The 25,646-nt window shown below is 39.8% G+C and overlaps 1 protein-coding gene across 2 annotated transcripts in view; it reads right to left on the bottom strand.

Moving 5' to 3' along the window:
- EIF2AK3 (eukaryotic translation initiation factor 2 alpha kinase 3) overlaps positions 1-25,646 on the bottom strand; it is a 67,730-nt gene that overhangs the window by 10,485 nt on the left and 31,599 nt on the right. For both annotated transcript variants that reach the window (XM_053200888.1, XM_015075790.3), the window contains exons 4-14: positions 24,670-24,800; positions 22,438-22,672; positions 21,106-21,268; positions 19,631-19,771; positions 18,800-18,922; positions 17,247-17,467; positions 16,790-16,902; positions 13,259-13,381; positions 9,105-9,254; positions 7,333-8,110; positions 3,381-3,548 (exon numbers count right to left, since the gene is read on the bottom strand). In XM_053200888.1, coding sequence (XP_053056863.1) covers positions 3,381-3,548; positions 7,333-8,110; positions 9,105-9,254; positions 13,259-13,381; positions 16,790-16,902; positions 17,247-17,467; positions 18,800-18,922; positions 19,631-19,771; positions 21,106-21,268; positions 22,438-22,672; positions 24,670-24,800 — 2,346 coding nt within the window. The remainder of the gene's footprint in view (positions 1-3,380; positions 3,549-7,332; positions 8,111-9,104; positions 9,255-13,258; positions 13,382-16,789; positions 16,903-17,246; positions 17,468-18,799; positions 18,923-19,630; positions 19,772-21,105; positions 21,269-22,437; positions 22,673-24,669; positions 24,801-25,646) is intronic.

Here is a 25,646-nt window from a genome sequence, read left to right on the forward strand (position 1 = left end):
AGAGCATGATCAGGGGAGGGGCAGAGAGAGGGAGACACAGAATCCGAAGCAGGTTCCAGGCTCTGAGCTGTCAGCACAGAGCCCGACGCGGGGCTAAAACCCACAAACTGTGAGATCATGACCTGAGCCGAAGTCAGACAGTTAACTGGTTTTTTTTGTTTTTTGTTTATATATATATATATATATATATATATAAAGGGACATTTTAGGAGCACCTGGGTGGTTCTGTGGGTTAAGCGTCTGACTCTTGTTTGGCTCAGGTGATGATCTTGCAGTTTGTGAGTTTGAGCCCCACACGGGGCTCTGTACTGACAGTGTGGAGCCTGGCTTGGGATTCTCTTTCCTGCTCCCTCTCTCTGCCCCTCCCCTGCTCTCTCTCTCTCTCACTCTCTCTCACAATAAGTAAATGAACATGTTAAAAAAAAAATAAAGGGACATTTTATAAAGTGACAGTGTCTATATTGAAGAGTGTATAATATAGAATAACAACAAGGTAATTGTTAAGAGAATTAAGACTATTTTTAACTACCATATTTTCACTGCAGTGTCAATGGCAAAATTTCTCCGGCTATCCTTGATTTCTAGTATCTTCAACAACAACAAATATGATATCATTTATGATTGATCTCTTCCTTTCTTAGATGGCAGCCCTTTCCTCCAACAAACACACACCCACACGTGCGCACGTGAGCACACGCATCAGCCGCAAGCCACAATCCAGTCACAGCACAGCAGTGTGGGGTTAGCTGAGTCCATCTAGTGTCTATGTTTCCACTGCAATTCACACTCACTCATCCTATCACGGTTGTAGGTGTTCGGGATAAAGTAAAACAAGAGAAAAATTAGGTCTCTCTTCTGATAGCTCGTATTTTAGAGGGGAGGAAAAAATTTCAGAGAGTTAGAAATGCTGTGAGAAGCATAAATAGTACAATGGGATAGATCCTGACAAGGAGTGGAGGGAGAGTCATCTCTTTCAAAGGGTGTCTGGGGGCAGGGGTGGAATGGGATATTGTACAACAGTTAAATATTCTTCCTTCTCAAAGGCAATTCCTATGACTGGTCTCTGATATAACCTTCCAAAGATCATCTAATCCACAGATTCTCAAAGTCTGGCCTACAGACCCCTGAGGATCCCAACATCCTTTCAGGAGGCCTGCAAGGTCAGGACTATTTCCATACTCCTACTAAGGCATGATTTGTCTCCTCTCTATGTTGACATCTGCACTGTGGGAAGCTTAGCGTGAATCGAGGCAGCCACACCGAGCTGTACCAGTGGTAATGATATTCTTCGGTGCCACATACAGTTAAACAACAACAAAAAAGGCAGTTTCCCTTAGAATGTCTTTGCTGAAGCAGTAAAAATCCTTAATTGTATTACATCTCGACCCTTAGGTACCTATCTTTATAATGGTCTGCATGACAAAATGGGAAATATTCATAAAGCATTTCTGCTCCACACCCAGGCCTAGTGGTTGTCTCAAGAGAAAGCGACTGTGCAGTTGTTGGAGTTATAATATAAACTGGTTGCTTTTCACCTGCCTCCTTAGCACAGCAGGCAGCGTGTCAGCCTCATAAACTGGTTGCTTTTCCCATTTTGTCACCATTTTGACTTGAAGCAACAACTGGTAGACAAACTATGGTTATTCCAACTTGGTTACCTGACAGGCATTTTCTTTCTTTTTTTTTTAATTAAAAAAAAGAAAATGTTTATTTTTGAGAGAGAGAGAGAGAGACACAGTGAGAGTGGGGGAGGAGCAGAGAGAGAAGGAGACACAGAATCCAAAGCAGGCTCCAGGCTCTGAGCTCTCAGCAACAGAGCCTGACACGGGGCTCGAACTCACAAATGGTGAGATCGTGACGTGAGCTGAAGTCTGATGCTTAACCGGCTGGGCCACCCAGACGCCCGAGACATTTTCTTACAGGTGAACAAAGTGAGATTGGCACTTCAAGGAAAACTGACAGTATTTGTGGCTAATGAAAAAAACTGAGCTTTGACATGAAATCAGAGTTTGGGCAAATTCATATTCACCATGGGGGCTTCCTAATATCTAAAGCCTTTTCTAGTGAGACTGGTAGAGATATTAATCCAAGTGATTTTTTAAAATACTAGATAATGACTTGTGACAACTTTTGGAAAAGTTGCATAACTTAGGGAACCGACAGTTTTCAAGTTACCAACACACAATGTGACAAAATCATGCAACAGCAAAAGATCCTTTCAAAGTACAAAAAGGACCAAGGATGTTACAGTAACAGAATACAAATGTTTAGTGACACGGTTTTAGACTCCACAGGGCAAATGACTTTTAAGAAACTATTACTTACTAAGTTTTGATGCACTACCAAAGACAGACCCTCACAATTACCTGAAAATGCTATTAAATACTCCTCCCTTTCCAACTATGTATCCGTGAGGTCAGATTTTCATTTCCTTCAGCCAAAATAACACAGTGCAACAGATTAAATGCAAAAGCAGATTGAGAATCTAGCTGTTTTATGTCCGATAAGATTCGCAAAAAATGTACACAAATGCCACTCTTCTTGCTAACTTGTTTTTGTTTTGGAAAATACTTATTTCTCATAGAAATGTCTTTGAGATGCGATGGGTTCAATATTGCTATTTTTAGCTAGTAAGATTTTTATGAATTTCTCAATATTAACCTCTAACTTGGCAAATATTGATAGGTAAGATCCCATAAGAAAAACTCTTGGGTTCTCAATCACGTTTACAAGTATAAACAGGTATCGAGACCACAAAGTCCTAGATTGGCTGTCGCAGAAGCATCTGTAAGCCTGTGAGTATGGTTAGCCTGGTGGTGGTTGTGCATGCTTCTCTGATGCTCTCCGGATGCCCTGCTCCCACTACTCTTCTAGGCCCTGTCCGTTCTCAGTGCGTGTCCTTGGGAGACTAAGCATACCACAAGGCAACACATCCTAGCCCATCTACCACTAGTTCCTGCCCTGGTACATTCTAGAAGTTGCTTGTGAATTACTGGAATGAGCAGCCCAGTACAGTACTCTGGCTCTGGCTGGCTCTGAGACCAGTTTCTACATAGTTTACACAAGACGAACTGGAGTTATGTTTGGGAGAGGGGCATTCCAAGTCTTTTTCTAAATTTCCGTTTACTGTCAGGTTTTGGTGCAGGGGTGAGTGTGTTTTATGCGCTGTATTTTTCTTAATTCATCCCCAACTCAGGTTGTAGAAATGGCACCCTGGCTGTGCTGTCTGTGAATACTACTACCAGTTTCCATGATTTTCAGATTTTATTGTGTTGGGTATTTTAAGGAGAATGTGGATGGAGATTCCTGGGGCTCATCTAGTTTGTGGCCATTCTAACTGAAAATCCATTTTCAATTCGGAAAGAAAACAAAAAACTTGCCTGCTCTGGGCTCATATACAGTTTGGTCCCTACTTGTCCTGTGTGTCTGGCACACGCTGGCATTGGGGTCAGAACCATCTGCTCTTCCTCATCCTGGTCCATTGCAGTCACTAGTCCAAAGTCTCCGACCTTGACCACATCATCCATTGTAAAGAATATGTTGGAAGGCTGGAAAAAATAAGACAGACAAAGGCATGGTGGGTGTATATGGAGAAGAAGAGAAGTGAAGAGAATTATTTAAATGACTGTAGAAGATATATACAAGAAACTAGATAGTCTCAAACATGTTTCTCTTTAAAATGGACTAATATAAAAATAAAAGCAATCATCCAATGTTGAGTAAGGAAAAGGGAGGGGTGACAAAGGGAGCTAGTATTGATTGAACATCTATTTAAACTCTTAGAGATTCACATTCTCCAGGACCCAGTCCTCAATCTCAGTATTCTGGACTCTCCTTGGCAGGCGTTTTATGTTTATGACTTAAGCCATGATAGTTAACAGTAACAATAACAGCAAAGGCATACATAACACTGGTAATGCACCAGTTCTAAAGCAGTTCACCACTACTGGGGCGCCTGGGTGGCTCAGTCAGTTAAGCGTCCGACTTCAGCTCAGGTCATGATCTCACAGTTTGTGAGTTTGAGCCCCGCACTGGGCTCTCTGCTCTCAGCGCAGTGCTCTCTGCTGTCCAGAGCCTGCTTTGGGTCCTCTGTCCCCCCTCTCTCTGCCCACCCACCCGGCTCATGCTTTCTCTCTCTCAAAAATAAACAAAAATTACAAAAAAATAAAGCAGTCTACCACTATTAACTCATGTAATACTTACAACCGTATTAGTCCTTTTAGACCCCCATTTTACAGATATGAAAACTGAGGCCCAGAACAATTAAGCAAATTGCCCAAGGTTACCCATCTAGCAAGTGGTAGATCAGGGATTCAAACCCAGGAAATTCAAGTTCAAGTTTCCCTAAGAAAAAGACTTCTGGTTCACTGCCACATGGCCAGCATTCAGGACAATCATTGCCCTATGGTAGCTCATCACTTCTATTTGATGAATGAATAAAACAGACTGACCTTTGGGTTTGTGTCTGAGAGGGGGAAGTAGGCTACCAAGGAGAATAAGAGCTCTTCACTACTACCTTGTGCTGCCTCTTCTAATACCCTAAGCTCCCATATACTCCCAGACCACTGTCCTGAGTTCTAAACCCTCACATACAACTATTTGTGGGATATATCCAACCAGATTTCTTGTGGGTTCCTCCAACTGCCCACGTGAAATACCTCATCGTTCCTTCAGCACCTATGCTAACCCTGGCTAACATAAACACTGTCGTAGCCCTTGAAATAAAGAGAAAGGAAGTCATTTAGCTCATGACATTGAATGTCACTGGGCCTCCAATACTGCTAAATAACATTTTACTCCTAAACTGCAAAATACGATTCTACAGTTTCGACTCTGAAGCAGTAAGTTATTGCACAAAACCCAAAGTCTACAGTAATGGCATCCTGCTCTCCCCCAAATGACTCCATGTGAGAGACAACAATAGACTGTGCTGCCTTAGGTTTCATCTTTCTCCCTCCCTGCTTCTTTTCTGGGGCCAGTTGTTATTTACTAAACACTGTAACGGACTTTTTTTTTTTTTTTTTTTTTTGGTCTTCCAGCATCTCCCCCTGTGCTTCCACCAGAAATATCCTGACTTGCCTTGGGGAACTCCCTTCTTCCCAAGTGTGCAGCAACCCCCGTGGTTCGTGTGGAAGTTGTCCTGAGGCTACTACCCCAGAGGTTATATAAGCCAGTCAGCATGGTTCCATCCCCTGGCTAGGAGACTGGGTTAGGGGTGGATATGTGTCCTTGACTTATCAATTAGAAAGAAACCCAGGATTTCTGATGAATATTGGGGGAAAGAGATACTTTTGTTCCCATGCCCTATCCAACGACCCTCAAAGACTTACAACATGAAGCCCTGAGAACTGCTGATACCTATCCTGAGACCGTGAAGGGAGACCATGCCTGAAAATGGAAACACGAAATGGCGATGGGGTAGGGCCAGGTTCTGGCTATACATCTCTTGATCCTAGGTCAAGCTTTACCTGAATCTTGGATAGCTCAGTTATATGGCCAATACATTTCCTTTTTGGTTAAATCGGTACAAATGCTTTTTTCCCATAAACAAAAGAATATTAAAAATAAAATGGTATGCGCATACAGAATGTGCCAGACATTGTACTAAGGAACTAACAAGTGAACAAAACAGACATGGAAACCAAAGGATAAATAATACAAGTGTGATGAGAATTTAAAGGAGAAATACCAGGTTCTATGAGGACACAGTATACCTGAGGAACTGCGAAAAGCCCAGTGTGAAGCCCCAGCTAGAGAGAAGAGACTAGAAGCCTGGAGAACTGGCGGATGGGGAGCGCCAATGACAAAAACTGGGCAAGGAACAGAAGCTGGGGAGTGGAAGGGCCGCAAGGTTTAACATGGCTCAGAGCCTTGGGTCAGAACGAACAGAATGCAGACCTTTTTACACTGGGAATAAAAATTGTGGGAGTAATTTTTCTGGCACACTGCAAGTCTTTAAAAACAATAGGTCTTTACAAAGGAAGAGACTTTTTGATTTCTAGAAAAACTAAGGGGAAATTGGAATTTTTTTGGTGGACAGACAAATGCAGAAAAAACCTTTAGACAACACTGTGGCATTAAACAAATATTCACTAATATCTCATTAACATTATAAAATCGGCAGAAGGATACATCATCAGTGAAAACATAATTACATTGCCTTTCAACTTGGAATCTTGTGTGTATAGTAAGTGCTAAGTACAAGAAGAATGTGTTTCTAACCAGATGATAAACGTTTACCGTATTCAAATAGCCAGCACCCTTTGGTTAAGGGGATCTGGCTTCCTGGAAGTTGTCTTCTCCCTTTCAACCAAAAGAAATCATCTCTGAACTTTTCTTACAGTGCAAAATAACTCCTGCTCATCAGTTTGGGCCCACCCTAAAAATCACTGAAGCACAGTGATTATATATACGTCAATAAGGATTACTTTGGAAAAGAGGAACTATTCCTAATTCTTATCCCTGTTATTCCAAACTCTTAAAACATATTCAAGGATTAAAAAAACTACTGGTGATTTGAGAAGAAAATAACTTGTCCAAGTAGCTACTTTGGTGCCTGAAACAAAAGTGTGTGGTCACGTGCAACAAAACTGAAAATGCCTGCAATCAATAATTTTAGCTACTTCGTCATCAGGAGAGTATTTATATATTCCCTACACATGTGCTGATGATCGCTATGAGCGTATGGAATACGGCCGAAATTAGCCAGGTAAAAGTTCCATATACTTATTTCAGAGACACACATTGAAGAAATATTGAGTATTTTAGCAAGAATCTTATATAATTTAGCATATCATATTGCCACAATATTCAATACCGTATATACCAAAAATAGAATCAAAGTTTTTAGAGCTAGAAACAATCATGTGGCTATTTCCTTTCTTTCCCCATCCAGCTTCTCACACCCTTCCCCAAATGGCTAATGCGGAACCTATGTCTGCCCTTCCTTCGTGGGTCCTTTCACCAGGCTACTCTGGGGCCCTCTGGAACTTATGTCAGGGTTACCCAAAGCCATAGGAAAAACAGGGTATATCTGCTCAGGGTGGATTGGTCCTTTTCATCAGGAGGACCGGGAATACTTCTTACTGTAAAATGAACATAAGCACATTATAGAGGACAGGGTATGCTCTGCCAGAAGTTTTCAAAACACAAGACTTCTTTTTGCAGAGGTTCCTTCAGGCTATTTCCCCTGACCTCTGCTCCCTTCTCTGATGCCTTTACTCTCCTTTGCCCGAGGGCACTTCAGTTAGAGACCGACAAATATCGAAAGAACTGCTCTCAATCACAGAATGTCAGACTGAAACCCCTGGGCGGTGTTCCCCGAATACAGACCTTGAGGTCCCTGTGCATGAGCCCTTTACTGTGCAGAAACTCTACGGCCTCTGCGATCTGCAGGAAGATGTGCAGACACATGCTCCTCTCTCTCTCCTCTATGGTGCACCGACTGTTCATCCAGTCTTTGAGGTTTTCCTTTCTGCACAGCTGCATCTGAATGTAAAGATATACCTTCGGTGAACTGGGCTGGAGCTTTTCTGCAGTGTTTTTAGTGAGATCTAAACTCAAAGTGGTCGGTCTTGGAGGAGAAATAGAGAAGGTAGGTTCAGAAGAAGATTTGCTACTGGAATGCTTGAAAGGAGTCAGTTTATTAGCACAATGGTTGCCAATATGCAGGCGGTCAGTTTTGTGCTCTTCTTTCCTGGATGCATTATCGCAGCCAGAATCTTCAAACACTATAGAAGAGGATGTTCGCTCCCTTGACCTTCCATAAAGAGAAGCTTCAGAAGGACAAAGTTCAAAGGAGTGCCCCTCCTCATTGCCGTCCATGGTACCGTCTTCCATATCACACTCTGTAAGGCAACTGTCCTGGAGGTTGTAGGCTGCATCCACTGATTCACTGGTATCTCCGTGGTTTGTTCCTGATAATTCCAGTGGAGAGAACTGGCTCTCAGATGAACTTGTCTGGCCACAGGAAATCCCTACTGAAAAAGACCTCCTTTGTGAAGAAGGAGCTATGATCTCAATATGTTCCTTTGTAGAGAAAGGGTCCATTCTGCATATTTTAACGGATGGTCCATCCACTGGACTAGGAGAGCTGAGTGGCCAGTCTGTGCTACAAGTGGGAGAGATACAAAGGAAAGAGAGGGAGTATGTGCTGATTAAATTATGTGAACTATACTCTTTATTCTAAAAGCTTCGTCTGTAAGAAAGCCAGTTACCAAATGACAAACAACACACAGATTAAATAAAAACATGCTATATGTGACAAAGAACAGTCATATTCCATCCATTTCTTCTAAGAAATTTAAATTGGAAAGCTTCGTTTTATACTCGAAGCCATTATCTGTTGTGCCAGAGCAGCCAAGGCCTTTATGCAAAACACAAGGCACTGAGGGCCCACCAAAGACAGGATTCCTCGGCGGCCGTGATTCTGAATCCCTCGTCCACACTGGGCCAGCAGCTCCCAGGGCCTTGAGCTGAGGATCACCTCACTGGGTCCTTCCATGGTTTGGCTACTGACTGCGTCTATAACAAGTGCCACCTGAACAAATGGCTTCATGTGGATCTGGGGCTGTGTTTGGCACACGTAGGCTGGGATTTAATCCCAGCTATTTGGTAAACAGTCTGTCTGCGGCCTGCCTCTTCTTCGTTCTCATTTAATCCTTTTTACAAGAGCCTTCTTTCCCAAGATATAGGAATTATCTGCAGTAAGTTTAAGTATTTTTAGCTGCAAATACGTATAACCTACTTCGAAAAAGAGTTGTGACTTGTTAACTACTGAGAAACTAAACACCTAAAATTTTAAAAAACTGGAGACAAAAGCAGACAATCTCTCTTGATGAGAAAAGCCAGCGTAAATCCCTCAGTGATTTACAATTTGTAGAGCCCTATCTACAAAGAATTTCAAAAATTCAGGTTCTAAAAAATAAACTTTTCAATTAACAAGTGGCTAGAGAATGTTCTAAAACATGACAGAGAACAGCAGTTTTTCCTAAAACAAACAAACAAGACACATCTCTAGTTACAGAAATGATATTTTATTCACAGAAGGAAAAACTAGCCTAAAAGGAAGTACTAGTTTTTAAGTCTATGTCTAACCAAGTTACCTTTCATCTTTCAGCCAGATTTCATCCATTTTTTCTTGCCACTTCTCTGGCGGTGCCTCCAACCAAGCATTGAAATATCTCACAATTCCTGGATGGTCAAGCTTGGCTAAGGCTTTAACTTCTCGCATTACCTTTTCCCGAGCCAATTCCCTGAAATACAGAAAAAAGACAACACTGAAGGTTGCTCTTATCTGAAAAAGTAATCGTATCGAATAGTAAAAAATAAGAAAATAAAAATCTCTCTCGAATGTAAAATTAGAAACAGAGGAGTTAGGGGCTCCTGTGTAGCTCGTCAGTTAAAACTCTGAGTTTTTATTTCGGCTCAGGTCACAATCCCAGGGTCATGGGATTGAGCTCCATGCTCAGCATGGAGGCTGCTTAAGATTCTCTCTCTCTCTGTGTCTCTCTCTCTGCCCCTCTACCCCATTCATGCACTCTTTCTCTTAAAAAAAGAAGAAAAAGAAAAAGAAAAGGAAAGAAAGAAAGAAATGAGTTAGCCTAGTGGCACAATTCTAAAAATCCACGTGGTAGGTTTTATATTTTAAAAAATACACGTATTTTATGGGCACCTGGGTGGCTCAGTCGGTTAAGTGTCGGACTTCATCTCAGGTCATGATCTCACAGTTCGTGAGTTCGAGCCCCACATCGGGCTCTGCGCTGACAGCTCAGAGCTTGGAGGCTGGACCCAGCTTCAGATTCTGTGTCTCCCTCTCTTTCTGCCCCTATCCCTGCTCATGCCCTGTCTTTGTCTCTCAAAAATAAATAAACATTAAAAACAATTTAAAAAATACATGTTTTTAGGTTTTTTTTCTTCTAAAAATAAATGCTACAGACATATCTATTGTCTCTTGGATGACTAAAAATGAATGACTACAGACCGTTAAAGATTAATGTTTAATGTTTGTTAAATCAATAAAAAGAGGAATAGGTGTTAAGTATTCAGAAAAGGGAGCTCAGAATGGCAGCTGAGGAGGATGGAGAACAAACACACTGGTACATACATAATTGGCACAGCACATATTATGATGCAAAAAACCTGTATTAGCATGTTTGTTTGAGGCAAGTCTCACATACTGAATGTCACAGGCAATGAAGTGTATTAGAAAAGCGTCTGCTGGGTCGCCTGGATGGCTCAGTTGGTTAAGTGTCTGACTCTTGGCTCAGGTCATGATCTCAAGGTTTGGGAGTTCAAGCTCCACATCAGGCTCTGTGCTGACAGCGCACGGGATTCTCCTGCTTGGGATTCTCCCTCTCCCTCTCTCTCTCCCCCTCCCCAGCTCACGCTGTCTCTGTCTCTCTCAAAATAAATAAATAAAAGTGTAAAAAAATTTTTTAAAAAGAAAAGCATCTGGATTCGATTTTCTGCTGTGACGGCTTTTCTGATGGATCTAATCTCACATATCTAGGGATCCCACTATCACCTGAAACAACATAATGAATGCAAGTGACGTCCTCCTCCCTCCCCAGGAGATGGATGGCCACTCCCACTCTGCCCTCTGTGCTTGGCTGTTGTTGTCCTACTCTCCCAATCTGAGAATCCTGCTATATTTTTGAATTCTTCAACTTCTAGGTCCCCACCTTCAGTTACCAAGTCCTATCAGCTCTTCCTTTTCAATTCATTACACTCACTCGTTTCTCACCCGTCCCCACTACTGCGCACAAATGTTCCACATCTTAGGACTAAACTTACAAAAAAAAAACCCCAAAACACCCAAACCTAAAACCTAACAAACATTTATCTCTGACCCTTTCCTCATGTCAGCCACTTATACGTACCACCTCCAGAGCCACCTCCACTTTGATCGCGTCACCTCTCTACTCAAAGACCCAACTGTCTACGAAACCAAGTCTAACCCCCTTGCTTGGCATGTAAGGTCCTGAAACCCACATCTTACATCTCCTCCACACTCCCCCATCCTTACCCTTTACTCCACCCACACCAGAATGCTCACTGTTCTCTGTGCCACCTCCAAGTGCTTTCCCTAGAGCCCTTCTCGGGCCATCTGTGTAGTGAGACATCCCTCCCTCACACATCCGTCTACTGAGAGACAGGCTACTCTTGAACACCCAGCCCAGATGTCACCACCTCCATAAAGCTGGCCTTCCTTGATTTCAGCTACATCTGCACTTTTGTCATGGGAAGCTATTTACTAATCTAGGCCACCAGGTAACAGTCTTCCTTATATTGTAATTATCTGTATATACACAAAATTATTTTGTATGTACACAAAAGCTTCGAAGAGTTATTGGTTCTTGGGGACAGAAGTTTTGCTTAATTTCATATCCTACGTGGTAACTTACACATATGAATATGCAAACTACTCAAAAATTATATATCAAAGAGAAGAATTAGTCACATAGTACACAAATCCATCCCAGTCCTGTGTCCCTATCTGTTGGACAGAATGTTTAACTACCAGTTACAAGGACACTGAGCAATCAGTGCACATTTAATCAAGAACCAATAGGAGCATGCTAAAATAGATGGAAAAGAAGGCATTACTCAAAGGCAATCATCTTAAGCATGACACTGTTCTGAGTCAGAAATCCTACTTCCAGGAATCTATCCTAAGGAAGCAGATGTGGTAAAACATTTATATTAAGGATGAACAAGGGGCGCCTGGGTGGCTCAGTCGGTTAAGCGTCCGGCTTCGGCTCAGGTCATGATCTCGCAGTTCGTGAGTTCAAGCCCTATGTCGGGCTCTGTGCTGACAGCTCAGAGCCTGGAGCCTGCTTCGGATTCTGTGTCTCCCTCTCTCTCTGTCCCTCCCCCACTCACACTCTGTCTCTTTCTCTCTTTCTCTCAAAAATAAATAAACATTAAAAAAATAAACATTTAAAAAGACAAATAAATAAATAAAGATGAACACTGCAAAGCTGTTTTTAACTACAACAAATTTGAAACACAAATGTTTAAAAAAAAAACAAAAAAAGGAACAGTTAAAATATTTCACGTGTATCAGTTGAACTATCATCCAGCCATAAGATACTTGTAGTGTATTTTAGCATTTTAATAAAATACTCTTAATAACATGTAAAACACCAAGAAGTAAATGAAGGAAGCAACAGATAAAACTGTACTGTACTGGTAACTATGCTACTAAGAAAGTAAATTTATGATCAGACAAAAAAATCAAAAGGAAACACCCTAAAATGGTAATAATATTTAAAATATTATTAATATAATTATAATTATATTTAATTATAATTTATTTTTATTTATTTATAATTTATTTATTTATTATATTTATAATTAATATAATATAAATATTAATAATATTTAAAATATTAATAATATTAAAATATTAAAATGGTAATAATATTTCTGGGGAGAAAAGACACAGATGAGTTTTAATAACTTTCTCTGTTTCCCACAATAAATAGATTATTTCTAAATGGTGCTATGTAGTAAAGTCTACAGTCATCATAATTCACTGTGGGAAAGCCCTGAGTGGTTAAGAATCGAAAACAAGGGCAGCTTTTCTAAGTAGAGACAAAGCAATCTCAATAGATCACCCCAGGGCGTCTGGGTGGCTCAGCTGATTGAATGTCCAACTCTTGGTTTAGGTTCAGGTCATTATCTCACAGTTTGGGGGATCGAGACCCACACTGGTCTCTGTGCTGAAGGTGTGAAGCCTGCTTGGGATCCTTTCTCTTTCTCTCCCTCTCTCTTGCTCATGCTCTCTCTCTCTCTCAAAATAAATGAATAAACATTAAAAAAATAAATAGATCACCCCTTTTATTAATCTTTTTTAAATTTTTTTATTTTAATGTTTTATTTATTTTTTTTGAGACAGAGAGAGACAGAGCATGAGCAGGGGAGGGGCAGAGAGAGAGGGAGACACAGAATCGGAAGCAGGCTCCAGGCTCTGAGCTGTCAGCACAGAGCCCGATGAGGGGCTCGAACTCACGAACTGTGAGATCATGACCTGAGCTGAAGTTGGATGCTCAACTGACTGAGCCAGCCACCCAGGCGCCCCTAGATCACCCCTTTTAGACAGCTGGTTACCTGGTAGCCCTCAGAAGCTAAGATTCAGAAGGTCAGAAACTATGTTTCCTATAGGATCTATGGAGTATAGGAAGAAGGATGTATTGCCTGTGGGATGAGTAATATGGTCCTAGCTCCAGGTTCATTATCAGTGCCCCTCCCTTACCTGTTGGGGAGACGGATTCTCTTGATAGCATAATTGCAGTCATCAACTTTATTTCTGGCTTCAAAGACAACTCCAAACCCACCGCGTCCCAGGCACTGAACTGGCTCAAAATCTGTTAGATATCTTTAAAAAAAAAAAAAGAAATTTTAATAAGGTAATAGTTCGATCTTATTTTATGATGTATAAAAAACGTCTAAACTCTGTAAGTCTTATAGAACTTATTTTAATAGAAAGTGTAGGGTTTGTTTTTTTTTTAATTATTTATTAAAATAAATAATAACTAAATAAATAAATAAATGCTAACCCCAACGTGGGGCTTGAACTCATGACCCTAAGATCAAGAGTCACGTGCTCCACCAACTGACTCAGCCAGGTGCCCTCAGAGTGTAGTTTAAATTCTACTACTAGCATTCTTTGTTCTTCTGTTTATATAAATGAAGCAAACCCATTCTAATTTTTTCCAAGAAAATGTATAAAAAATAAAAAAGCTCCTGTTTAGTTGGGAATCACCTGTTAATCACTTGTTTTTATAGCAACCACACTACTGATCTAACCTGTCTGATACTTTTCATCACCTACCAAAATATTCCATCCTTAATTCTCTAAACTTCTGCCTCCTGTGGCATTCTGCACTCGATGAGAAAAACACAGTTTAATCCTATGTCAGTGCATTTTTATGGCAAAAATGTAATCAATCCTATTATATTTAAGTGGTTTTTTTGTTTTTTGGGGGTTTTTTTGCCAGAAATCTTTCTAGGAACCAAAGATGTCTGCAATTGGCTGGGATGCCTCCTGAGTCAGTGTGCTCATCACCGGCTAACTCAGCATCTGTGACTTAAAAGGCCGGGCTGCACACTGTAGTCTGGTCTCCCTTCCGCGCCCGACCTCACCGCTCTGTGCTGTGTTCCAGCCAGCCTGCACGAGGTCTCACAACTTCGGCACTTCTGCTTCTGCTATTTGCTCTGCTGAGATGGCCTACTTCTTTGTACTTAATGAAACTCTTGTTTTTCCTTCATTCTGCTCATCTCGCCATTGCCGTAGGGCCTTCCTACACCCCTGTCTTAATGTTCTCATAGCACTGTTCACACAGTACTCTGAACTACTTAAACGTAATCCCGGTATTTTGCAGTTATTCGTACTCAGCTCACTCTCCCCACTGCCGCTGAACTGTGGCGGCCTTGAATGCAGAAAAGCATTCTTGTTTCTCTTTGTATTTCCAGAGGCTGAGCTTGCCTGGCAAACAGAAGATCTAACAAATATCTATCGAACAATATACGAAAAAATAAATGAATGCGTGCATGCCTGCTATGAAGTTGTTCTCCAGGCAGATGGGGAGTAGTTGAATTAGATTAGATTATCTTTAGTGTCTCCCATAAGGCTAAGTTTATTACTTTATGATTTGCACACTCCTATTAATTTAGCAGCTGGCTCAGCTGGCTAGAGCACGGAGTTAAGGAGGAGAGGCAATTGATCCAAATCCTCCATGGGCCAATTACCTTCACAGAGAATGAAGAACAGTACTCGGTATCCCTAAAAATAGCTAGTCAAGGCACTTTGGTACAAATCCATCTCCCCAGCTACAAAGCCCATGAAATCCATACCCTACTTCTGAAGGGCCAATTGAATTTTGCCCTATATTAAAGAAAACATCCATATGAAAATAAATATATCATCTGAAATGAGAGACATCTTATTTAAGATTATAGACTCTATAAAGGTAAATATCATCATGCCTAAGGTCCCAACTGATAAATCACAAAGTTGGGTCTTGAACTCATGACTGGACCCAGAGCTCAGGTTCTTTATAATGCCTACAATATAGTAGGCATTCAATAAACATTAGGTATTATTATAGAGCTTATGTATTTGAAAAACAATCAGCTGTACTCTCCATATTGAATAAAATTAAAGGAAAATAAAGTCTAATTCAATTTCAGAGTACATTATTCTAATTCTCTTCACAACAGCCTTACAGATATATATGCTTATTCACTAATCCCCATTCCTCCCTGTGTTTACGTAATTCTTCCTTACTCACAATCTAAGGTTCAATGAAAATGTGACCATATGACATTTGGCCAATGAAAATGGTCGTTTAGGACAACCTCTTCTCCACTTACAGAATCATCACAACCAGACTGAGTCATTTATAGTTCACGGCTTTTTTCTTGTATGTTTCCGTTTTGCCCCGTATTATCTTCTCTCATAGATTTTAAGCCCCTTCAGGATGGGACTAGTCCTTTTGTTTTTCCCAAAGCCTGGAATACTTTCCTGTGCTCGGTTGTTTAGAGTAAATGTTGAATGAACAATGAATGGCTTCAGTAGTGGACTCTACCCGATGAAGAGCTGTTGGGTCCCTAGTTCGCTCCCTCTCTCTACCTGCTGGTGTTGCTGTCCACTGACATATTGGTTAGCCTCTTTATTAGAAGGGTACTAAAGCCTTTGCCATTTCTTAGTCACCTAGTAAATTCTCCTTTGGGCAACTTGTAGCTAAAACAAATTGATTACAGTCAATTCTCCATTTGTCATAATACAGTATGAATGCACCGTAGATCAATTAGGTCCACAGATAAAGTATCACATGTTCTAGCTGTAATTTTCAATCTTTCTGTCATCAAATCATTACCCTAGGTATTGAACAGTGAGGTTCTGTATCTCTTCCTTGTTTCCATATTACCAAGTGTTAAGTATGATATCAAAACAAAGGGAAAACACAGAAATAAACCATGTAATTGAAAAATGAACCACAGTACCATTCCCTGTACCACAAATCATAAAAAACTATATACCTAATAGATGCTAACAGATTCTCTCTTTTATTTTACTTTCAAATTATTTGAATTGCCTACTTTTTAGGTGACTCACCTCCCTCTTCTATTTTTAAAAATGACCTACTGGTGTATTCCCCCCATTTTTCTATTTCTTATTCTAAACAGAATAAGGATGAAATAAATAATTGAGGATTAAGTAACATATAGAGATTTATACCATACTCTAATAACACAATAACAATTTGGTACTATTAATGACGAGCCCAGTACGTGGTAGATCCTCAATAGCTAAATTAAGTTCTGGTAAGAACTTAATTTGGCGGCTGAAATTCTGAACTTCTATAACACTCTATTTTTATCTTTCTTAGGGTACATACCACTTTGAATAAGTTTAAGTTACTTGAGGGTTAAATCTATGTTTTACTTACCTGGACATTTGTGCATTAAAAAAAAAAGTTAGGGGCACCTGGGTGGCTCAGTGGGTTAAGTGTCTGACTTCGGCTCAGGTCATGATCTCACCGTTTGTGAGTCTGAGCCCCGCATCAGGCTCTGTGCTGTCAATGCAGAGCCTGCTTCAGATCGTCTGTTCCCCTCTCTCTCTGCCCCTCCCTCGCTTGTTCTCATTTTCTCTCTCTCTCAAAATAAATACACTAAAAAAAAGTTAAACAGGATCTTAGTTTAGAGGTCATTTCTCCTTTGATTCCAACAGTTGCCACCAGAAGCTGCACCACACACACATATACTTTATGGTAAGACTTACCGCGATATATATCCAGAATTTTTTATGTCATTCCAGCTACTGTCCTTGGCGTCTCCACTTACAGAATCATATTTACTTTCAGTCTGACACTGAGTTTCCGATTCCTTCCTTTGCTGGTAAGGTGGGGAGAAAAATCACTGTCAAAACTGAACTCAAGTTAGCTGACTATCTTAAACTATAAAGTAACGTTAAAAAAGTAAACAATATGGACAAAAATAAGCGTATTGTGAGAACACAAAATACAGCATTTCCTTGGTCAGTGGGAAGTGAAATGGTAGGGGTGCAAGACAGATTGCAATGGGTTGAGGAGCGAAGGGGTCGTAGGTCAGTGGACAGGAAGGGATGGGCAATAATGATTTCATGGTAAACCTAAGTAAATGTAGTACCCTCTTCCCCACCCCCACACATTATTTACCCCACACTTTGAGATACATTAGAATTCTAAAAAAGGTCTTACTCTGTGAGGATGAGGATGGAAAAGCCTACGCACGATAAAAGTTGTTGCTATAATACAAAATAGAATAGTTCCGACTATTTCTTTCCACCAGTGTAAGAGGAGAACGGGATCCTTTTTGCGAATGTTCTTGTTGTAATTTGGGTTATCGAGAAATCGGACTGTGATCTGTGTGCTCCGTTTGCTCCTCTCCCTCTTGTAGTATGGTAGGTAATAACCATTATCTTCAAAAACAAATGTTAAAAAGTTTTTTTTTTAAAAGATAAACCAATATAGAGCCACCTTTAATTGTTAAAAAATTCTCTATTTTCCTGTCACTTCTATTACCAATTCCTTTCATTAAGAAGTTTCATCTCTTCTTTAACACATTTCAATAGCCTCATTACCCTACTTTTTCTTTTTTCTTATACAAACCTATTTGCCTTTATTCCATAAGCATCACAGATCTTCTTTGTACTGAATAATAAGACTAGAAAGAAAGCTTAAGGGCCACCCCATTCATTACCTCATTAAATAATTCAATTCTTTAAATTCGGGAGAGTTAGACAGTACTCAGTCTTCCTCCAAGGATTTTAAACTTTACTTCCATTTAGACATCAATGAAATACCATCAGTCATTCTTCGCAAACTGAAAAGAAAACATCTCCAACGCGCTCATTGGTTCATTTCACGCTGTCAGAATGAGGTTGTCCTGGGAAGCAACCTGTCTTTTTGGCTTCTATTTTGTACCACGTGGACAGACTACACAATTCTCTCTTACCTTGTGTTCTGATCAGCATCAGATAAAGACTGATGTTTCTAGGTCAGAGCCTTCTGTTTTTGTCAATTTAAATTCTACAATAACTTCCCAGTTCCAGCATCTAGGGTGACTGATGAGGAATCTATGCTTTGGCCTAATGCAGATTTGAGAGTTTTTCTTAACATGTAACTGTTGGGAATACTTTCATATCTAAATACATCCTAACTTTAAATACCCAGGAATGTATTTCATGTCAAATTTTACCTCCTCTTACTTTTGCGCTAATTTCCCCTGTCGAAGGACAAAATTAACATCCCCTCATTTTATAGCATTTCACACAGTATTATGGGAAACATCTGTTTTCTTCATTATCCAGGCTGATATTATGTAGTTTATATTAAATAGGCTTTTAACTAAATGAGAGCTAATCACCAGAATGAATGCTTATTGAATACTATTTGCAGGACACCATGCTAGCTAAGACTGTATGTGTATTATCTATCTCATTTAGGCCTCATAACAGCCCAGTAGATAAATACTAGGATTACTATCCTCGCTTTACAGATGAAGGAACGAAGATGCAGATAAGCTGGGTGTGCCCAACCTGGTGTCAGGGGCAAAACTGGGATTTGAACCCTAACAATCTAACTACGGAACCCGTACCCTTGGCCACCATTCACACTATGCCTCCCAAGATATTTTATTTTCTACCTTCCAATGACTACCTTTCATTTGAATTGCAACCATTCATTTCAAAGGAATAAATAAATGCAAAGAAACACCTCAGCGTTTTCAATGCAAGCTTCCTCACACTCACCATATGGGTATTGCAAGATTGAAAGCGCACCGTTGCTGTACTCTTCATGAGAAAACTTATCGTTGCTAAGACATTTGTCGAATTCATCAGACCCTACCAAGACAGGAGTTCTGGACGGGGAATCTAAAAGAAAATGGTAAAATCTTACATGTTAAGGCTTCAGGGAAATTGCGTGAACCTCATTCATTCCAAACACAGATATTCAGCCACAAATATGTTAAGTCACAAAATGTTCAAATATGTTAAGTCACACAAATGGCTCAAAGGTCTTTCCCCCCGAAAAGCACAGCCTTGTAGAGAAGCTGAGTCATTTAAACAAGTAATTAAAATAGGAACGTGATGTATGTGATAAAAAAACTACACAAGCTACAGAAAGATAACTGAAGGAAGTAGGTGGTCTAATATCTGCATTCAACTCATTTAAGTGTCTCATAGAATATGCTGTAATAACCAGATAATGTCTCATAAGTATTCTTCACTTGATCTTAGCCAAAAGGCCGAGAAGCAATTTTTCATAAATATTCTTAGCGTAAATATGTTAAAAGCTAAGTGATACTCAGTCACAGTCAGTGAACGGTTAAGAATATTTCTCTGTTGTCTGGAGAAATATCTTGGTAACAACTGATTTCTCTAGAAGCAGCTGTTATTTCAATGAAATCATGTAAAAGATAATTAAAATTCACTGACATCTCAAATGCCTTCCTAGTTTGTCAGAAAATAAAGAGTACCTATGAGTTGTAATCTCTGTGCTATTCAATACCAGGACAAAGACAGTCATGATTAGGCCTCTGAACACCTCACTAATATTACAAAAGTTCCTAATTCACTTACGAATTAAGGGCTTCCATTTGATTGTTGGCAAAGGAACAATTGCATATTCATTATTGACAGATTCCAAGGCCTTGGGACTTGTAGGAAACTTTTCTGAAATTCTGACTGATGACTGCAGATACAGCTGACCTCTGTACATTCCTGAGTCAATGAAAACAGTATCAATTATGTTTAGAATAAAGCACCAAGGATTTTTTTCAAAAAGGGTCATTTTGATCTAATAAAATTAGATTAATTCCAGGTATTTCTTTATGTGCCACAAAATGCTTTTCAAAGAAGAATCAAGCCCGAAGCACTCAAATGTGACCCAAACAAAAATAGGGGCGGAAAGTTATATATAAGTTACAATGTTTCTCACTGAATAATAATTTTCAGCAATTACTGGAAAACTCTTCTAGTAGGGAAGTTCAAAGCAATTAATCCAGATGCAAATACAAACGTAGAAAGTTTTAGACTCTGAGGATATATGAGTAATTCACAACATACTGTATGATGGCAACATTTCTTTCTTTTTTTAAAGTTTTTTTCTCTCTTTTTTTTAACGTTTATTTTTGAGAGAGCGAGCACATATGCATGCACACGTGCACTCGAATGGGGGAGAGGCAGAGAAAGAGAGGGACAGAGGATCCAAAGCAGGGTCTGTGCTGACAGCAGAGAGCCCAAGCCGGGGCTTGAACCCACGAACCATGAGATCATGACCTGAGTCAAAGTCAGACACTTAACCAACTGACCACCCAGGAGCCCCAGCAACATTTCTAAGCCTTTTTTTTTTTTTTTTTTTTTTTTTTTAATGTTTATTTATTTTTGAGAGAGAGAGACAGAGTGCAAGCAGGGGAGGGGAAGAGAGACAGGGAGACACAGAATCTGAAGTAGGCTCCAGGCTCTGAGCTGTCAGCACAGAACTCAACATGGGGCTCAAACTCACAGACCGGACTGCGAGATCATGACCTCAGCCTAAGTCAGACACTTAACTGACTGAGCTGCCCAGGTGCCCCTCTAAGCCTTTCTGATATAGGTCTCAGAGGAAAAGAATATGCCATGGTAATTGAAAGTTTCAGAATTGGATAAATGGATGGGGCACCTGTGGCTCGGTCAGTTCAACGTCCGACTTCGATTCAGGTCATGATTTCATGGTTCGTGAATTTGAGTCCCACATTGGGCTCTGTGCTGATAGTGCGGAGCCTGCTTGGATCATCTGTCTCCCTCTCTCTCTGCCCCTTCCCCACTCATGCTCACTCGCTCTCTCTCTCCCCTAAGAATAAATAAACATTAAAAAATTAAAAAAAAAAAAGAAGTGGATAAATGGAAAAAAACAGGAATGTAAATCAAAGTATAAATCTTAAGGGCAACCTAAGCCAGAGACTGTATTTAGGAATTACAACTACTATAGGCACCGCTGAAGTAGAAAGGAATGATGTAGGAATAAAACCTAAACGTCAGTATGTCCTGTCACTAGATAAGAGACATCTACTCACCCAAGTAAACGCTGTTTTCTGTGGCTCCTCGAGCAGCTTCTACAATGTCTTCTTCATCTTCTAAAACCTCATCATTAGATGCATAACTTGTATCATCAAAAAGACTGATGGGAATGACTTTTCCGTCCTTAACCAACCAGGCAGATGCAATGGGAGTACAAAACTAAACAAAAATGGACAAGAAATTTTATAGAATTTCAAGCAGTATTTACATAATTCAACTCCTAAAATGACATTTAAAAATCACAATTGTAAAAATTTTTCCAGCTTATGAGGTATAATCGACCAATAAAAAATGTATATATTTACAGTATACAATGCCATATTTTGATACAGTATATACACTGTGAGACGATTAGCACAATCAAGCTAATTAACGTATCCATCGCCTCACATCATTATTTTCGCGTCAACATTTGAAATCTACCCTCATTTCACAACATATACATATATCAAATCATCACACTGTGTAGCTCAAATGTACATAGTTTTTATTCATCAATTATACCTCAACAAAGAAAAAAAATTTTTTTAATCTACCCTCAGCAAATTTCAAGTATATAGTACCATTAACTATAGTCACCACACTGTACATTACATCCACAGAACTTATTCATCCTGCATAACCGAAACTCTGTACTCTTTGACCAACATCTCTCAATTTCTCCTGCTCCCCAGCCCCTGGCAACTACCATTCTACTCTCTGCTCTGTGTGTTCAGCTTTTAAAATTCCACATGCAGGAGATCATGCACTGTTTACCTTTCTGGGCCTGGCTTATTTCACTTAGCATAATGTCCTCCAGGTTCATCCATGATTTCACAAGTGACAGGATCTCCCCGCCTTAAGGCTGAATAATAGCTCACTGTGTATATACACACACCCCATTTTCCTTACCCATGCCTTACTATGGACGCTTAGACTGCGTCTCTATCTTGGTTATTGTGAATAATGGTGCGCTGAACATGGCAGTGCAGATATCTCTTCGAGATATTGATTTCACTTCCTTTGAATATATTCAGAAATAGGATTGTTGGATCATATGGTAGTTTTCTTTTTAATTTTTCAAAGCCCCTCCGTGCTGTCTTCCATACGGCTGTGCCCATTTACGCTCTCAGCAGCAGCGCACGAGACTGCGAACACCCTCACCAGCACTTGTTTTCTGTAGCCTTTTTCAGAGTAGCCATCCTAACGGGTGTAGAGCCGCACATTTCTTAGGGCAGAGAGAACAGGCTGAGAATCTAAAATGAGAGATATTTCCCTCTACCCGATAAGTTTGGTCAAACTGGGAAAGGAAAACAACGTATTTATAAATTCTCGGTGGGTTTAGGTACCTGGTATTCCCATTCCAGATGTCCTCCCTTCTTATTAAACGCCATAACCTTCCAGTCTGCAACCGACACCTTTATCACTGTGTCCATCATGGCAGCTTCCTGTTCTTCCACATCTGAAATAATTTTAGACCCTTCTTTGTTCCCACTGGGCTTTAAGGTGCTTTCAATAAATCCGGCTCTAGTTTCCATGTCTGGAATATACCGAAGTTCAAAGTGGCCAACACTGAAATTCCACCTTAAATTTACAAAGGTTTGTTTTAGAAATTTACACTTAAGGAAAGGGATCAAATCATAAAGAACTGTTCCAGATTCAAGAGGCAAACACTAAAATTTTGTGAGGAGACAAAGAATAACTCAACACAATTTTCTGGGAGTGCTTTGCTGATTTATGCCACAAGAGGGCATCACCTTGTCCTGATCTGTTAGAAACCTGGGATCTGAGTTGTAAACTGACAATGGCTATGGGACAGATTTTCTCTCAAAAATTAACAAATGTTCACATTTCCAAATCAGAGCGATTTTCTCAACACACACCAAAGTTACCTTAAAATGAGGCCAGCAGCAGTGTGCTTTGTCAATTAAATTAAAGCCTGGGCACATTTCATTCAAGTGCAGAGAAATTAATTCGTCCCAATAAATCAATGTACACAGCAAGATAAATGCATCGGTTTTGTATTTGTATGAAAACATAGCCCCAAAAGGCAATGTAATTCAGTGTACCAAGACTGAAGGTCATACCACCTCAGCTCCAATCTCAAATCTCTCCCGAGATCTGTCAAGTCATTGAACCTTTCCTGAATTTCAGTGTCCTCATCCATAAAGTGGCAGTAACAATGTTTCTTCTACAGTTAATACACAGATCACTTAACTTTTGACAGTATAATGACTTGTCACTGAGATAGAAAATGACCTAATAATCCTGACATCTATTAAAAAATAAACTTAAGGAACATGGATCTTAGACCCCAGACTCTTCTTATTTTGGTAACTCAAAATTCTGTTGAGATGGACATCTGTTCCTGTTGGTGGCTGGACACCCAGCAAGCACTCAAACACTTAAGGAAACGAAATCCCAGGGGCGCCTGGGTGGCTGTCAGCACAGTCCGCTTTGGATCCTCTGTCTCCCTCTCCCTACCCCTCCCCTGCCTGCTCTCTCTCTCCCTCAAAAATAAATAAACATTAAAAACATTTTTTAAAAAAAGGAAACAAAATCCCATCAGGAAAAAGAAGGTCAGATTGCCAGCAGATGCAAAGCCCTACTCACAGTCCAGTGAACATAGAAATACATTCTTAACTGATTTTAAGAAAACAGGAAAGGAAGCTGAATTATATTGCATCACATTAGATAATATCTGAAAATCTGGTTCACTTTCAAAAGATAAAGATGAGATCTCAAATTATTTTTACTACAGAGGCAAGTTAAAATTTAAATATTAGGTAGGTTAAAAAAAAAAATCAAGCATGTGATTTAGGACCAACATAAGTAATCCAACCATCTTGGTTTTTAATCCCATATTTAAATGTAAAAATTACATAAGGAACTCATTATTTGAAAAGGGAAACAAAAAGGCATTTGACCAAATGAATTATACTTCAACGCTTTAAGAAAATAGACAAAAATGTTATTTTAAAATTGGGTTGTCAAACACACTATGAAACTACTGACTAGAGAGAACTACAGGGTCAAAGAGGCCCAAGTTGAAATAAAGTGCATTAACTTTGTCTTAAGAGCTTTTCACTGATCTGTATGATCAGTGAGGTTGCTACATTCATTGTATGGGCCTTCCTCTGGTTATCATCTCCAGAAGCATATGGTGGGAGTCTCAATTCAGGATTTGTTAAAAACCTCGAGACCATTTATATTTATTTATTTATTTTTAAATGTTTATTTTTGAGAGAGGGGGCACGTGTTTTGCGCACAGGGGAGGGCCAGAGAGAGAGGGGGACAGAGGATTGGAAGCAGGTTCTGCGCTGACAGCAGAGAGCCCGATGTGGGGCTCGAACCCACAAACCGTGAGATCGTGCCTGAGCCGGAGTCAGATGCTTAACCGACCAAGCCACCCAGGTGGCCCCCATGAGGCCATTTTTAATTTAGGGCCTACATTTCTCTTAAAAGAGCTGTGTGTTTTTCGGGCAAGAAAATAGTTCAGGAAATTTCCATAAAGAAAAAAATCTGATAAATTTGGGTTTTGCTGAACTAATGATCAACAGCCACATCATCTGAATACATACTTCTCATTGCCACTGCGAGGTCCAACAGCTCTAACAGTTTTCTGGGAGCGCTGTAGAAGCAGGATGTCTTCTTGTTCCATTTCATCATTATCCCACTGGCGACAACCCAAAGCTGAGCAGATATACCTCACCTGAAAAGACAGATAGAAATTTTGTAAAGAATGCATAAGTTACAGGAGATCGGAGATATTAAAAGAATCTATATAATTTATAAAAAAATTGTGGGGATCTGTAATACCCAAGTATTAAGAAACATCGGTTAGGCTACCAATTCTAAAAATGAGTTACTTAGAACTACAAAAGAAACAATAAATATTTCTGGAATTATTAAGGGAAAATCCTTATTTTAAGGATTTAGATAATTTTAGTTTTATTTGGGGGATTTTCAAGGATGATACACGAGAAGACATAAACGGTTGTGATCTCCTAGCAATAATTTCATTAACAAAAGTCCAGGTGTATTAAAAAAAATTGGCCTCAGAGTTCCCATATGATGGAAGAATTTGGTTTTTAAAGACGTAAATCTCTTTTAGTAGCCATACTATTTAAAAGTACCTCCTTCAAACCTTCATTAGAAAAACAAAGAAGGACTGTTAGTATGATCTGAGCTAAAATCTTCACAGAAAGAAGCACATGTGCTAGAATACCCGAATTTTGCAGCAGCACATCAAATAGAGAACCAGACGATAGGGGTCAATTCCACTGTCATAGAGATGAGAATACTGAAGGAGATAGAGGGTCACAAGGCCTCCTCAGTACAAAGCAGATGTGGGTAGTGGAGAAGGCAGAAAAGCATCTGCAAGAGCAAGAGGGGGCTATGGGCCTAACACTTAAGTAAGGAATCGTTAACGTGTGAGAAAGTCAAGGGGCAAAAGGTCATTTTTCTCTTCTTCCTTGTTCTAGTCTTAAGTCTATATACAAAATATGCACATATCAAGGTTAAGAGTTAAAAGATTTTTACCTTTCTTTAAAAAATC

Source organism: Acinonyx jubatus, chromosome A3 (assembly GCF_027475565.1).
Source record: "Acinonyx jubatus isolate Ajub_Pintada_27869175 chromosome A3, VMU_Ajub_asm_v1.0, whole genome shotgun sequence".
Taxonomy (NCBI): Eukaryota; Metazoa; Chordata; class Mammalia; order Carnivora; family Felidae; genus Acinonyx; species Acinonyx jubatus.